This window comes from Urtica dioica, chromosome 4 (assembly GCF_054948205.1).
Source record: "Urtica dioica subsp. dioica isolate 48M chromosome 4, U.dioica_male_clone48M_v1_H2, whole genome shotgun sequence".
In the NCBI taxonomy this organism is placed as follows: Eukaryota; Viridiplantae; Streptophyta; class Magnoliopsida; order Rosales; family Urticaceae; genus Urtica; species Urtica dioica.
This window is the reverse complement of record NC_142759.1, coordinates 44,806,918-44,821,822: the sequence shown is the minus strand read 5'-3', so window position 1 is coordinate 44,821,822 and position 14,905 is coordinate 44,806,918. Positions and strand designations below refer to the sequence as shown.

Below are 14,905 nucleotides of genomic sequence, written 5' to 3'. Positions count from 1 at the left end.
AGCTGATGATATTCATGAAGGGTAAACATAGATAATATTCAGTGGATCCACTCATCACAATTAATTTGAATTCTTGAGTAGAAAATAAATTCATTTGAACCGAGAGATTCTCAGTGTCAACTCTTTAGCGGAATCAGTTGACATTAAGCTATACTTGGAAAAGGTTTGTGAACTTTTGAGTCCAAGTATGTTAGCTCAAGCTTTGTTCATTTGGATCCATGAGGTCACTGTCACAAGTCATATCGAGTAGGATTAGTTAAACTAGAAGCTAAGTTAAAACAAGAACGAGACAAGTTTTACGAAAATTGTATAAAGGGTATTTTTGTCTTTTTGGACATAGGATGAAATGAATGTCAACAAATTTTTTGACAGAGGACAAATGAAACTATATCACACGGCCAAGTTAAAGTTAATTGGGTCTTGAGGATAATTTCATTTCATGGAATTTTATTTGAAAATTCTTAATGGGCTTTTCTTATGTTGTCATGAACAAATGAAGAAACATCTAGAAGGTCCTTCTAGAAGCCTTCTACACGTCCAAACCCAAGAGAAAGAGAGCCAATTTTGTGCATTAATGTATGAAGATATTTGCCAAAAGAAAAAGAGGAAACAAATTTCCTCTAGGAAGAAAGAATTTTGGGCGGCCAAGGCTAGGAGAAGGCAAGCAAAAAAGGAAACAAATTTTCTTCTTGTAGCCTCATGTTGGCCGCATGACTTAAGAGAATAAAGGGCAATATTTGCTCATGAATATGTGATGTTATATAGAAGAGGAAACCACATTGTTGAAGGTAATTCCTCTCTTATAAATAGGGCCATCATTCTCATTGTTTTCTTATTCCACATAAGTTAGAGATTGAGAGCTTCTCTCTCTAGACTTGGCCGCCCCCTCTCCCTCTCTCTCTCTCTAGTTCTTTTCGTTTTTGTTTTGGCACCTAGGTCCACATTTGACCTAGTGTTTTAGCTCTTCGACTCTTAGACTTGTTCTTGAGTCGTCGTGTTTAAAAGTGCCCACACACTAATTCCTTCTTATCTCGAGTGATTTATATGATAGAAAATTTCGTGGTTACTCGAGTTCCCGCAAAACGAAGAAAGATGAGTTGCGTGTGGAGACAAAAGAACGTTTCAACCTTCCTAAGCCTTCTCAACGTTCGAGCTTCACAAAGGTTAGTAAACGAGTAATGCTCTTTAATGGTTTTAATTTAAATATAAACATGTGCTTGCTCTTTGTCTTGGTTAGTAAAATCGTTTTACTTGTTTAAAAGAAAATTTTTATTTTCCCCCGTTTGCCCGAAGCGTTAAATATTTTCTTAACCCTAGATCAATTCCAACATATATATCTATGTATTATTTATATATCTTTTATTTCTTAAACTTAGATAAGATTTATGGTAATAGTATTTTTAAACTTATATGTGATATATTTTAACTTAATTCATAATATTTTATAATTTTTTTATTTTTATATCATTTTTATTATTAAGTTTATGATAGTATAAGATTCTTGATTTACAAATGTTATATAAAACTTATACACAATATAACGTAGTGAAAACGTAATCTGAGTGGTATATAGCATTGCGTTCTATGCAGAAGTCCTAAGTTAGAATCACAGGTTCCACCATAATTTTTTAAGCATAGAACGAGACAAATGAAAAGGACAAAATTCGTAAAAAAATTACACAAAAGATCATGACAAAGTCGAAGTCAGCGCAAGAGATGTGATCTCACCTTGGAACTTGATTGGAGAATTTGACGATTTCTACCGAGCCCGTTCAAACGAGGAAGCGACGTGGCAGAAAGAGACAATGAAAGAAGAAGTTGTTGGTGATTATTGCATCTTGATAACCATAGTAAGTGTGGAAAAGATTAATTACACTAACAAGAGCTAATTAATATTATGGTTATCTAATAAGATCTATATTTACTTATCAATTATTCATGAAAGCAATGTCAAGCAACCAATAAGAGTTAGGTTCAGAAATTCAATAATACTTACATGTTTTGGATCAGCTAGTAAATCTTCAAGCTTTGACTCATCCGTCTTCAGTCTTAAAAAACTATCTTTAAGTTTTTAGCTCCTTCTTCAAGCTTTAGCTCCTCGATGCTCTGAACTCGTATGTGATGACACTATAATCTTCCGAAACGTAATCTCCGAGACGAATAAGAAAGATGAGTGGGCACAATTTTTATCTCAGTACGATCTACAACGAGGTGTTTAGATCGCACCGTGTTTATGGGATTGAAATCTCGAAGTTCTAGGAGGGGAAGAGGGAGAGGCTCTCTTGGTCGAAATTTCTAATGCACAAAAGTGTGTTTGTTGCATTCTCATAAATCCCTATTTATAGTAGTGAAAATAATATATTCTTGGTAGTTTCCAAAATATATTGTTTCCTTTTATTATGTTCAATCTAAGCTTGACCATTAGATCTTATCTCATGAATCATACTTTCTCTCTTAGCCATCAGATCAATATCTATGAGATTTTATTTCATGTTTAAATAGAGAATATTTATTAATGAGATAATAAAGGAAATATCTTATTTCCTTTTAAATATTATCTCTCATTAATATTCATGAGAGAGAATAAATGACAATATCTTATTTCCTTTTAATTATTATTCTCTACTAATATTCATGAGAGAGAATACATGACAATATCTTATTTCTTTTTAAATATTATTCTCTCCTAATATTCATGAGAGAGAATAAATAACAATATCTTATTTCCTTTTAAATATTATTTTCTCCTAATATTAATGAAAGAGAATAAATGATAATATCTTATTTCATTTTAAATATTATTCTCTCCTAATATTCATGAGAGAGAATAAATGACAATATCTTATTTCCTTTTAAATATTTTTCTCTCTCATTTATTTAAACAACTAAAGAGAAAATATTGGTAAGTACCAATAATGACATGGACGAATTTCTACCTCTCGGCCAAGGAGGATTTACGCAAATCATGTGCCAAAATCTCCTCAAATATGTGCACCTCATTTTGTGCAAGGCCCGATTGCTTAAAACCCAAATTAATTATTTATTTACTTGGTCCAAGAATAAATAAATAAGTAATTGATTAATTATTTACTTGATCAAACAATAAATAATTAATACTACCATAAATAATAATATATTCTTGGTAGTTTCTAAAATATATTATTTCATTTTATTATGTTCACACTAGTGAATCTAAGCTTGACCATTAGATCTTATCTCATGAATCATACTTTCTCTCTAAGGCCATCTCCAACCGATCACTCTATTTCTCACTCTATTTTTCTGTAAACAGTGATTTCTCTCCAACCGAACTCTATTTTTCACTCTATTTTTCCCCCTTTATTTCCTATTTATACTTATACCCCTATATTTTTTATTATTATTACTAATTAGATAACTTAGAAGAATTATGATAATGAGTAAAATATTACTCTATAAATTAATTATAATTATAAATATAAATACACATTAAATAAAATAAAATTTTATTTAATAAAAATCACAACACAAAAAATAAAATACAACACAATACAATTAAAAAAAAAAATTACAACACAACTCAATTAAAATAAAGTAAAACAAACTACAACACAACAAATAAAAGTAACTTTAACACAAACAATTATGACTCGGAATTAGAATACTCTTCCCACAAGTGCTCAATCAATGCATTCCGAAGTGCGATGTGTGCATCTTTATCTCTTATTTGTCTATAACGATTAACGAATTGTTCAAATCTTGTGCCATCATCCCCCACCATTTCAACATTCGCTGGTGGTGTTTCTCCCGCAACTCCTATTGGAGCACTAAGATCTCGTTCATCTTCAATTATCATGTTATGCATAATTATGCATGCAGTCATTATATCTTGTAAGACGTCTTTTCTCCAAAATCGTGTCGGTCCCGCAACAATTTCAAATCGTTGTTGGAGAACCCCGAATGCACGTTCTACGTCTTTTCTGCACGCTTCTTGCTTCATTGCAAAATACTTTTTTTTGCCACGTGGCTCTCGGATAGTTTGCACGATGGTTGACCATTTTGGATATATACTATCAGCCAAATAGTAACTCATATTATACTCTATTCCTTGTATGACATAATGGGCAGGAGGAGCGATACCTTGAGTGAGATTGGAAAATAAATGGGAAGAATCTAGCACATTGATATCATTATTGCTCCCTGGCATACCAAAATAAGCATGCCATATCCAAAGATCATAATCTGCTACAGCTTCAAGTATAATAGTAGACTTTCCACCGCGACCCGTGTATTGGCCGGCCCATCCAGTGGGACAATTTTTCCATTTTCAGTGCATACAATCTAAACTTCCTAACATTCCTGGAAAACCACGTTGTTGACCAACATGCAGAAGTCTAGCAATATCATTGGTTGTTGGTGATCTTAAATATTGCTCAGAAAATACCTCAACGATTGCCCGACAAAACTTCTTCATGCTTTCAATCGTCGTTGACTATCCTATTTTGACGTACTCGTCTGTGGCATCTGCCGGAACACCGTATGCCAGCATCCGAAATGCAGCTGTTATCTTTTGAAGGGGTGACAAACCAAGTTTGCCGGCGCGATCCACCCGTTGCTCGAAGTAGTTGTCATAACCTTGAACAACATCCTTTATGCGGAGGAATAATGAGCGAGACATCCGATATCTCCGACGGAACATGGCTTCATCATACATCGGGGTTTCTGAAAAGTAATCATTGAATAGTCGACGGTATGCACTCACTCGATCACGGTTGATGAAAGCACGTCCTGGCACTGAGCCTCCCGCTCTCATGTCTACTTGGCTGGAATGTTGACGGATAAGCTCTGTAATCAAGATATTGTTGCTGATGATAGCACGAGTTATGGCCTCCTCTTCTTCATCCAAACTAGTAATGAAATCGTCATCCGAGCTTGAAGACGACGAGGACCAATTAGTATTCATTTTGGGAGATAAAATGAGAGAATGTGTATTATATTCAGAATAGAATGAGTGTGTGTATTAAAAATCATGATAGAATTGGTATTTATAGAGAAAAAGTTAATGATAGAGGGAATCTTGTAAGTGAGTAGTCAAATCGCGTCAAAACGAGTTGAGAAACGTGAGAATCTTGTAAGTGAGTAGTCAAATCGCGTCAGAAGGAGTTGAGAAACGTGAGAATCTTGTAAGTGAGTAGTCAAATCGCGTCAGAAGGAGTTGAGAAACGTGAGAATCTTGTAAGTGAGTAGTCAAATCGCGTCAGAATGAGTTGAGAAACATGAGAATCTTGCTATAAATATTGCCCTCATAAGTTGTAATTTCACCACATCACTCACCTTACTAAAAAAAATGTCTAGAGCTTCTAATTACTCTCAAGATGAAGACAAACTCCTTTGTAGGGTTTACATGGAGATTTCGCAAGACCCAATCATCGGTATATACCAATCATCCGATCAGTTTTGGACTCGTGTTGCGGAAGCTTACAACAACGGCAAAAGTCCGGATTCAGAGATGCGTTCGACGCGATCAATCCAGTGCCGTATTCAAGTGATTGAGAAAGCTACAAGGAAGATGCATGCATGCATTCGACAAATTGAGAATAGACACCCAAGTGGTGCTTCAACTGAAGATATTGTGAGTATTATAGTTTATTATTTTCTCACGATTAGATTTTTACTTAACCATTGTTTTTTCAACTTTCAGATGGATCAAACTAAAGTATTTCTTTCACAAGATGAAAAATTCAAGAAAGGTTGGAAGCTTGATCATGTGTGGAAAATTATTAAGAATTTTGAAAAATTCCAAGATGGAGCCTCAAGTGCAAGACAAACATCTCGAGGTTCATCTTGCCCACAAGAGTCAGAAAATCCAACTCCTGAATCTGCTAGACATCCATCTCCTCGTGAGCGGCCGATTGAGGTGAAGAAAGCCAAATTAAAAAAAAAAGTGGATGATGGAATAATGTCTAGAATTAGTGGTATTGAGGAAGGAAATAAAGAACTTCTTGAGCAATTGAAGAAGACAAGTGTTATCAGGCAACGCCACTTGGAATTGAAAGAAATCAAGGAAGAAAATAAAATATTGTTCCGGGATTTAAGTTCAATACCAGATTCCACAGGTTCGGGCATATGTTCAAGCCGAACAAGCGAAAATTATGCAAAAGAGGCTTGAACAACAACAATCTCATGCACCACCTCCGACTTCTGATTCATATTCTCAATATTTTACCGGTCTCGGGGGATCCGACACCAATCTTCCAGAATATTAGTTTATCTATTGTAATTTTATTTTGTTGTATTGTGTTTTTTTTTATGTCTTTTGAGTTTTCTTGTTGATTGTCTTCCAAATTGCTAATGTAATTGTGTTTGATATTAGTTTATTATGACCGTTTTAATATTGTAATTTTCTTGCAATGTGCAAATATCATTGTTGTATTTTAAAATATTGTTGTCTTTCAAATTATACAAAATAATAAATTTTATATAAATTAAATAATTTTAGGGATAAATATTAAATAATTTTAGGGATAAATATTAAATAATTATATGAAATTTGGGCATTTAGGCAAATTTTAAAACTTAAAAAAAAAAAAAATAAAGCGGCTTAACAGTGCAGCGCTATTTGTAGCGCTGCACTGTTGTCAAAATACATCCCACGCTATTATAGCGTGGTGAATGAAGGTCCAGTGGAGCACTTGCGCCAAAATAGGTAGCGCATAGCGCTCCACTAGAGATGGTCTAAACCATCAGATCAATATCTATGAGATTTTATTTCATGTTTAAATAGAGAATATTTATTAATGAGAGAATAAATGAAATATCTTATTTTCTTTTAAATATTATCTCTCATTAATATTCATGAGAGAGAATAAATGACAATATCTTATTTCATTTTAAATATTATTCTTTCCTAATATTCATGAGAGAATACAAGACAATATCTTATTTATTTTTAAATATTATTCTCTCCTAATATTCATGAGAGAGAATAAATAACAATATCTTATTTTTTTTAAATATTATTCTCTCCTAATATTAATGAGAGAGAATAAAGGATAATATATTATTTCTTAATATTATTCTCTCCTAATATTCATGAGAGAGAACAAATGACAATATCTTATTTCCTTATAAATATTTTTCTCTCTCATTTATTTAAACAACTAAAGATAAAATATTGGTAAGTACCAATAATGGCATGGACTAATTTCTACCTCTCGGCCAAGGAGGATTTACGCAAATCATGTGCCAAAATCTCCTAAAATATGTGCACCTCATTTTGTGCAAGGCCCGATTGCTTAAAACTCAATTAATTATTTATTTACTTGGTCCAACAATAAACAAATAAGTAATTGATTAATTATTTACTTGATCAAACAATAAATAATTAATTCTACCATAAATAATTATTTAATTATGCAAATACCCGTATTTCAGAATTGATGTTGTCAATCACAATTACAGCTAGTGAGATTATAATAATGAAAACATTATTATTCGAAAGTTCTTATCCGCCTTATCAGAGCCGAATCGGGGACTATGGACCTAGTGTTAGAAGCTTAACAAATCCAATGAAAAGACAAAAAAGTCATTTTTTTTGTCTACATCGATTTGCCTAATCTTTGTAGACTCCATCTTGCAAGCCAAGACTGAATCATCCTTGGTACTAGAATTATATTTACTCATCGTGACGAGTGTCCACTAATATAGTCTGTTCGTGATCAAGATCCTCCAGGTTCAACTCGTGTCGAGAAAAGTCAATTATTCCGTTATATTTTCTTCACACCTATAAGCCGTAAGTATTGTTGCTTCCCCGGCGAAAGTTTCTTCTGAACGTACAAATTTCGGAAGTGCGCGCAATCTATCGGTTCTGGAATTAACCATTAGGTTAGAGAACATTTACCTTCTTTCAGGAAGGCTGGATTCCATATCTGTAAATCATTTCCCACTCGAACTATGTTCCGCGATGCTCCCAAGACATAAACTGTGATTAGCATGATAGTGACCTTTTAGCGAATGAGTCAAAGAGTGTGGTAACATGATCCAGTATCCATTATCACTTCAGGATTTAGATCAAGTCTCACTGTGACCATCATTTGTGATCTCGATTAGTGTGTCGCAACGGTCCTTAAACGACACATCTACAAGCAAGATCTGTCCGGGTCGTACACTTACCACAAGTGTAGAATGCTCCCACTAAGTGATCAACCTTCACTTATGTTCCACATATATGATTTCAGATTCAGCTACCCAGGCATGAACCAATCATCGACCAGTTTTAGTTCACCGTCCGAGCTCAAATGCCATGCATGTGACTCAGTTCGATACGGAGACTATGAGTTGATGAATGTTTGATAAATCTTAATATATAAGAAATAACGCTTTCGATTCGAATAACTTATAAATGTCAAAACTTTATTTTATTAATATTTCAGCGAGATTTTACAAAAGTATCTTCTCGTAGGCAAGAATTCCTAATAGAAGTTGCCAGCACTTGTCTCCGGAGATATTGCATCTCGTCATAGTATAAATGCTCTCTTTCAGAGAAGATTTCTTTTTCCCTATTATCGCATATACTTTCTTTCTTTGTTTCTCAATTGTATTCTTGAGCTCGCTCTTTGTGTTCATAATCAGACGAGTTCGGCTAGTGTACTTGAGATCGCATATTTAATAAAATCTCTTAATTTCTATTTAATTTTCGAAATTATTATTATAAATAATTAATATTCCTTTCTATACGACGTCTTTCTGAGATCCACAAATAAATCAAATTGAATCAAACACCAAATATCTCTTTTTCATGATTGTTGGGGCTCGAAAATGACATCAACAAATATTACCTTAGTAATTGTAGGAGATAGCATATTATGACGAATATGAAACATCAATGTTCCAGACTTATCTTTTTACTCCTTACAACGTTTTGGGTATTTGTATATTAAATGTCATCGCCTACAATATTTGAACGGCGGTGTATCTAGAAATGTCTAGATGATGTTTTAATATTTAGTGGCACTTTTGTAATTTATTATAGGGTATTTTGATACTCTATCATCAGTGGCACTCATGTAATATTTTAATGCATTCAAAAGGCATTTCTAGTCGCACTTTAAAATAAACAGTAAATTGAGTGTAAGTGAACAGTGAGATCTGTCATCTCTTTTAAATATATATATATATATATATATATATATAATGTTTTGAGAAATAATATTATGTCACTATTGTAATTAATACTAATATCATGTACAATTATTACAGGAGTAAGTTTTGATGAGCCAACCGCTTCCTCTCCCCCTCTAAACAAATACTAGGATTTTAACATTTTAGTTCCGCCGTCTCCCTTGGAGCTCGAGACTCTGGTGGTCTTAACCATTAGAGGACTCGCGTCTCGAGGGGAGGTATTTCCATTTTTATTCTCTGTTTTTCAGTCGATTTCCGTCAAGATTATCATCATATGGAGTTTCTTAACTCTTCGCGGACGTCGTCCGGAGTTTAGAGTCGTCGTCATTCCCGCTACTACGAATCCGTCTCTGTCGTGCACACTAACATCGATCGAGCATCTCCAAAAGAGGGTTTTTTTTCTATAATTTTTATGTTTCAATAATCCATACATGAATCTGAATTTTGTACTATCAGATCTTTGATTATAGTAGTTTTTAATTCCATCCTTATGGTCTGAAAAATTGTTTGTTTTCTTTGGGCGTTGATCTCAATCGAGCAAGACCCTCTATAGCGCAATTAACAACAGTGGTTCGTGTTAATTGAAAAGACTGGTAACTCATTATTCTTGTTATACTATTGTGATTGTGTTTATGATTCACTATTCATCTTTTTTTTTTAAGATAAGTTTCGAATTTTCCGTTGAGCTTAATTTTTGTAATCTAAGTCTTTTTTATTTTTATCGATATAATTTTGCGATGAGTTTGTTTTTAAAAAAAATAAAAATTATAGGAGTAAATTTTGAAGCCTAAAGTCTGGGGTGATCTTTGGGTTTCCATTTTTATGTTGGTGATCTTTGGTCAAATATATACGAGTTACAACACATAAAAAGAAACCAGTGTTAATTATAATGATGACAACACCCAAAAAATAACGGATATTTTTTATAAGTAGTCAATTTAAACTAAGTGTTTAATAAAATAGCTAAAGTTTCATAAGTTAGTGTACTTTAGCCACTTATAATTTAAAAATACTAATATATCTTTAATTATTTTCAAAATAATTAATCTAAGTATTCAAAATTTTAATCCACTGCACTTTTTGTACCAAATAAGTTCAAAAATTTTAATCGTGCCTTCAAAATATTTAATCCTCCACTTAAATTGGCAACAAATGTTTGAAGTCTAGTCATATGTAACGAGAAAGCAACGAAGTGTCAATAATTTTAATCCACTGTTCGACGAACCAGAAAAAAAAGAAGAAGAATATGAAGACAGTGATGATGGTCGTGATGATGATCGACGACGATATTAGGACAGAGACCGGCAACGACGATCTAGAGAATGCCAATCCCACACACTGCCCAGCTCTAGCCCACTCACGGCGATTCCAACAAAAAATTAGGGTTTCGCGTTGGAGAAGAAGATGAGGCACGAAGCATTCGTCGAATGATGAGGAGGTCGGAGGAGTCGTGATCGACGGCGCCGAATACTCCGACGATGGCACGGACGAGACCGAAGTTGATGAACACAAGCTTCTTCGTTCGGTTACCGATGATTCAATTTTTTAGCTCACGAAGAGCTTTGAGCTTCACATGATAGTCCGACGAGACGAGACGAGGCGTGGAAAGAGGTCGCAGCGGCGGTGAGCGGCAGAGATATTCTCCTGAAAAACGAGGGAGAAGCTGAGGTCAGGATGACAGCCTCGGCAGTTAAAAATGATGGATTGTTGTCATGTTAAGAAGAAGAAGCCAAGCGAACTTCGCGCTAGGGTGTTTTTTTAGTTTTATTTTGTTTTACTATTTTACTTCAATTTTGAAAAATTAAGCTATTTTTTCAAACTCAAACTAAAACTAAAAAAATGAAATAGTCGCATCGCCAATTTTTTTTTATAACGATTACAAAATATTCTCTCTCTCGTATCAGCATTACTTTAACAGTGCTTCCCATTGAAACTCTGTTTACTTTCTTATGTATATTTTTAGAAGATTAAGACAACTAACCATATTTGACTATTATTGTTTTCTAAATAGTTAAGACTTGTCAGATATAAACTAAATGGCATTGTAGATTTGTAGCCAAAACTAAACTATAAAATTGGGATATAACCAACGTTTGCAAACGTTTAGAAAAATAGCTAATGAAAATTATATTTGACTTAAATATCCTTATATTAAACGTGTTATAATTAACAAAAAAATGTAAATAATTTAAAAATTCGACAATTAATGACAATTAATGTACCAATGGCGAACTCTGGTGGAATTCTAAAGTAATAAACATGATTTTTTATCCAACACAATAGATCTATTTTTAAAGCTCTCATTGTCACGAATCCGTAAGATTTGGAATCACTCGATTTTGAGTTCATATGAAGAAGATATGGATTTTTGAAGTTTTGATAAGAAAAAAAAAATTGTATGAGAGAGAGAGTGACAAATCACCATTGAAAAAAAATGGCTGAAAGAACAAAATGGAAAATTTAAATGGCTTATTGAAGTGCCACATCATTTGTTTAGCTATTTTTTAATAAGTTTCCAAACGTTGGCTATATCCTAAATGTGATGTTTTGAATAACCTAGTAAGTTACAAATTTCTAAACTAAATAGTCTTAAATTAGTTTTTGATTCATTTTACCATTACACAAAAGTTTTTAAAATTGTTTGGCACAAGTAGATTTATAAAGGCCTTGTTTGGTAGGAGGGAAAAGATGAGGGATGAATTAAATAGGAAGGATTGGAAAGTGAAAAGAAATCTCTTTGGCTTGTTTGGTAGGAAGGGTGGAAAATAGTAGAAGAGATTTGGAGAAATTAACTTTCCGTGGGTCCTACCAAAATCTCTCCCACCCAATTTGGGTGGATTTGAAAGAATGAAAACAAAAATAAAGACAACTACACATATAACCTATGAGAATAAATTTGATTATGTATAATATAAGAGTAATATAGTAATTTTGCTACAATAAACATCAATCATTCCTCTCTATTTTTCATCTATAACAAACAAGAAATTGATGGAATGTAATCTTTCCTTACATTATACCAATAAACTTTTTAACAATCTATAATCCATTCATTTTCTTTCCTTTCTCTTCCATTGAAGATAAGAGAAATTTCATTAATTGGGCTTAATAAGCCATTAAATATCAAGATTAGACCCTAATGTTTAAAAATATCTGAATATGGACTTTTGGCCCAAAATCGGACAAAAATACCCCTGATTCAAAAAACCCATATTTTTCTCTCATTTTTCAAATGATTTTCATCACAATTCTTTTTCATGTTCGAATTGGTTGCGCTAGGATTAGAATTTTAGGTGGTCGAGCTCAGTTTTTTGAATCAGGGGTATTTTTGTCCGATTTTGGGTCAAAAGTCCATATTTAGATATTTTTAAACATTAGGGTCTAATCTTGATATTTAATGGCTTATTAAGCCCAATTAATGAAATTTCTCGAAGATAATCTATCCACCCATATTTATTTCCTTTCTACCAAACAAAACCCTAGTCTTGAACCCATCGTTATTTCATTCAAATTTGATAATCTATCCACCCATATTTATTTCCTTTCTACCAATATTTTTTTATTTTATGTTGGACTTTGTATTTTTGCAACATTGCTCCAATGTTTTTTTTATGTAAATATTGTATATAAAGTCAGGGAGGGATTTAAGTGGGGGCAGCGGGGGCACGGATCCCCACTCAATAAATCGGGCAAAAATAATTTATATATATTTTTCTAAGAATTATATATATATGTTATTTTTCATACAACTTTGATACTTTACCAAATTCCCCATAAATGAAAACTTGGACTAATGCTCAAAGAGGCGATAACGTAGTTCGAGGTCTTGGGATCCATTCACCATATCACCATTTTATCTCTGCTTAAAACAGTAATTTTTAATGCTTAAAATGATAAATACATTTGTATTTTAATACTCATATAACATTTTTCTTAATTCCAAACTCTAATATCTTTTACTTAATTTTATTATTAAATTTGAAATATTTTTTCTTCATACTATATAATAGAAAACTACAAGATTATTATAATACTTATGTTGTGAATTCAAGCATGATTAATTAATAAATAGATTTAAATGAGTTTGAATCTTTTGGATTTAATGCTCATAAATTTAAAACTTTGCTGCAATTTCAAACTTCATTATGTTTATACATTTTTTAATGTTTTTTTTTATTGTTCTAGTTTATTCAAAAATATTTATTTTTCAACAATGATTTAACATGGACCTAGTAATTTGAATATTAATATTATTTATTGTTTATTTTTTATACACAATCTTTTATAATTTAAGTAATTAAAAAAAACTTTAAATATACCATTATACTAATAAGTTTATATATCATTACCTATAATTGTTTATTCCTACTGTAAAAGTAAATGCCAGAGATTATTTTTTAATGTTAACATCAGTTGTACTATATGTTAATATTTATTTTTCTCTTTGTCACTAATTTTTTACAAAAATAGTTTAAAATATTAAAAATTTGCAAATATTTATACATATATATTCATTTTAGTTGTGCCTCCACTGAATACAATTCTTAGATGGGAAAATGACACATATATACCTTGTGTTTTAATGAAATGTCGAGTTTGACCTTTGGTTTTCAAAAATGTCGAGATCATACCCTCTGTTTATCTAAAATGACGAAATTATACCCTGAAATAGACAACAATGCCACAAATCTTCTTTTTATTGACTTTTCATTGACGTTGACTATAATATTTATATGTAAACACTAATTATCTTTATTCATTCGCATCATATATGTAATTTATTTAAAAACTAAAAAATAAACAACAGTTTCTTAATAGTGAAGAACGCAAAAAGAGGCAAAATGGTAAAAATCGACAGTTGATAGTCATCAAAATTACAGATTCGAACAGAGAACCCATGATTCAGAGTTGCATTTCGAACACAGAATGAAGTCATCTCTTGAGAGATATGAATTTTATTATTTAATTTCAATTTAAGGCTATTTTTATTTCAAAATAAGAAATTTGAAAGTTAGGATATTGTTTTGGATTTGATTATGTTTTTCTTATATAAAAATTAATATGAATGAAAGGGAGGTTTATGACACTATTATCCATTTCAGGGTATAATTTCGTCATTTTAGTTAAACAGAAGGTATGATCTCGACATTTTTTAAAACCAAAGGTTAAAGTCGACATTTCACTAAAACACAGGGTATAAATATGTTATTTTCTCTTTTTAGATCCAACAATGATGTAATATTTATACTGTTCACGACGTAAAAATTATATTGACGCCATAGATATAATATTAAAAATGTAAATTTAGTTATTGTGAGAAAAAAATTAAGGGTTTTGTAAAATTTTGGCTATGTTGTTCGAAACCTTAGTTATATTGTCAAAGTCATTGTTCACCATAGTCGGGCATCTACAAGACCTTTTTATTATTATTATTATTTTAAATTGTTTTCTTTACAAAAATTCAAGAGAAGTTTATACATTTATGATTCTCTTTTTTCATTATTAATTCAAGTAGTGCGACAATATGACAATATGGTTTTAAGAATATCATATTCTCTTCCACAAGACAAGCAACATATGATATCGGGCTAACATGTGACGACAAGGAAGAGATTCAGCGGATAAAAAAAGAAACTTGCAAAAAAACTTTGAGTTGAAAGACTTGAGAAATTAGATATATTTCCGGGGAATGGAAGTGGTAAGAAACTCACTGGACCTAGTCATGTCTAAAAAAAAAATACATATG

The 14,905-nt window shown here is 32.0% G+C and overlaps 2 protein-coding genes and 1 pseudogene across 2 annotated transcripts; 1 reads left to right on the top strand and 2 right to left on the bottom strand.

The window, feature by feature from the left end:
• Positions 1-3,622: 3,622 nt before the first annotated feature.
• Positions 3,623-4,386, bottom strand: LOC149401601 (uncharacterized). Its single transcript, XM_089610802.1, has 2 exons — positions 4,335-4,386; positions 3,623-4,179 (listed from the first exon to the last, which is right to left on the bottom strand). The coding sequence occupies exons 1-2, from the start codon at positions 4,384-4,386 to the stop codon at positions 3,623-3,625; spliced, it is 609 nt and encodes a 202-aa protein (XP_089466928.1).
• Positions 4,387-4,471: 85 nt separating this feature from the next.
• Positions 4,472-4,942, bottom strand: LOC149401600 (uncharacterized). Its single transcript, XM_089610801.1, has one exon. The coding sequence runs from the start codon at positions 4,940-4,942 to the stop codon at positions 4,472-4,474; it is 471 nt and encodes a 156-aa protein (XP_089466927.1).
• A 384-nt stretch (positions 4,943-5,326) lies between these two features.
• Positions 5,327-6,245, top strand: LOC149401599 (uncharacterized; annotated as a pseudogene).
• Positions 6,246-14,905: the final 8,660 nt, after the last annotated feature.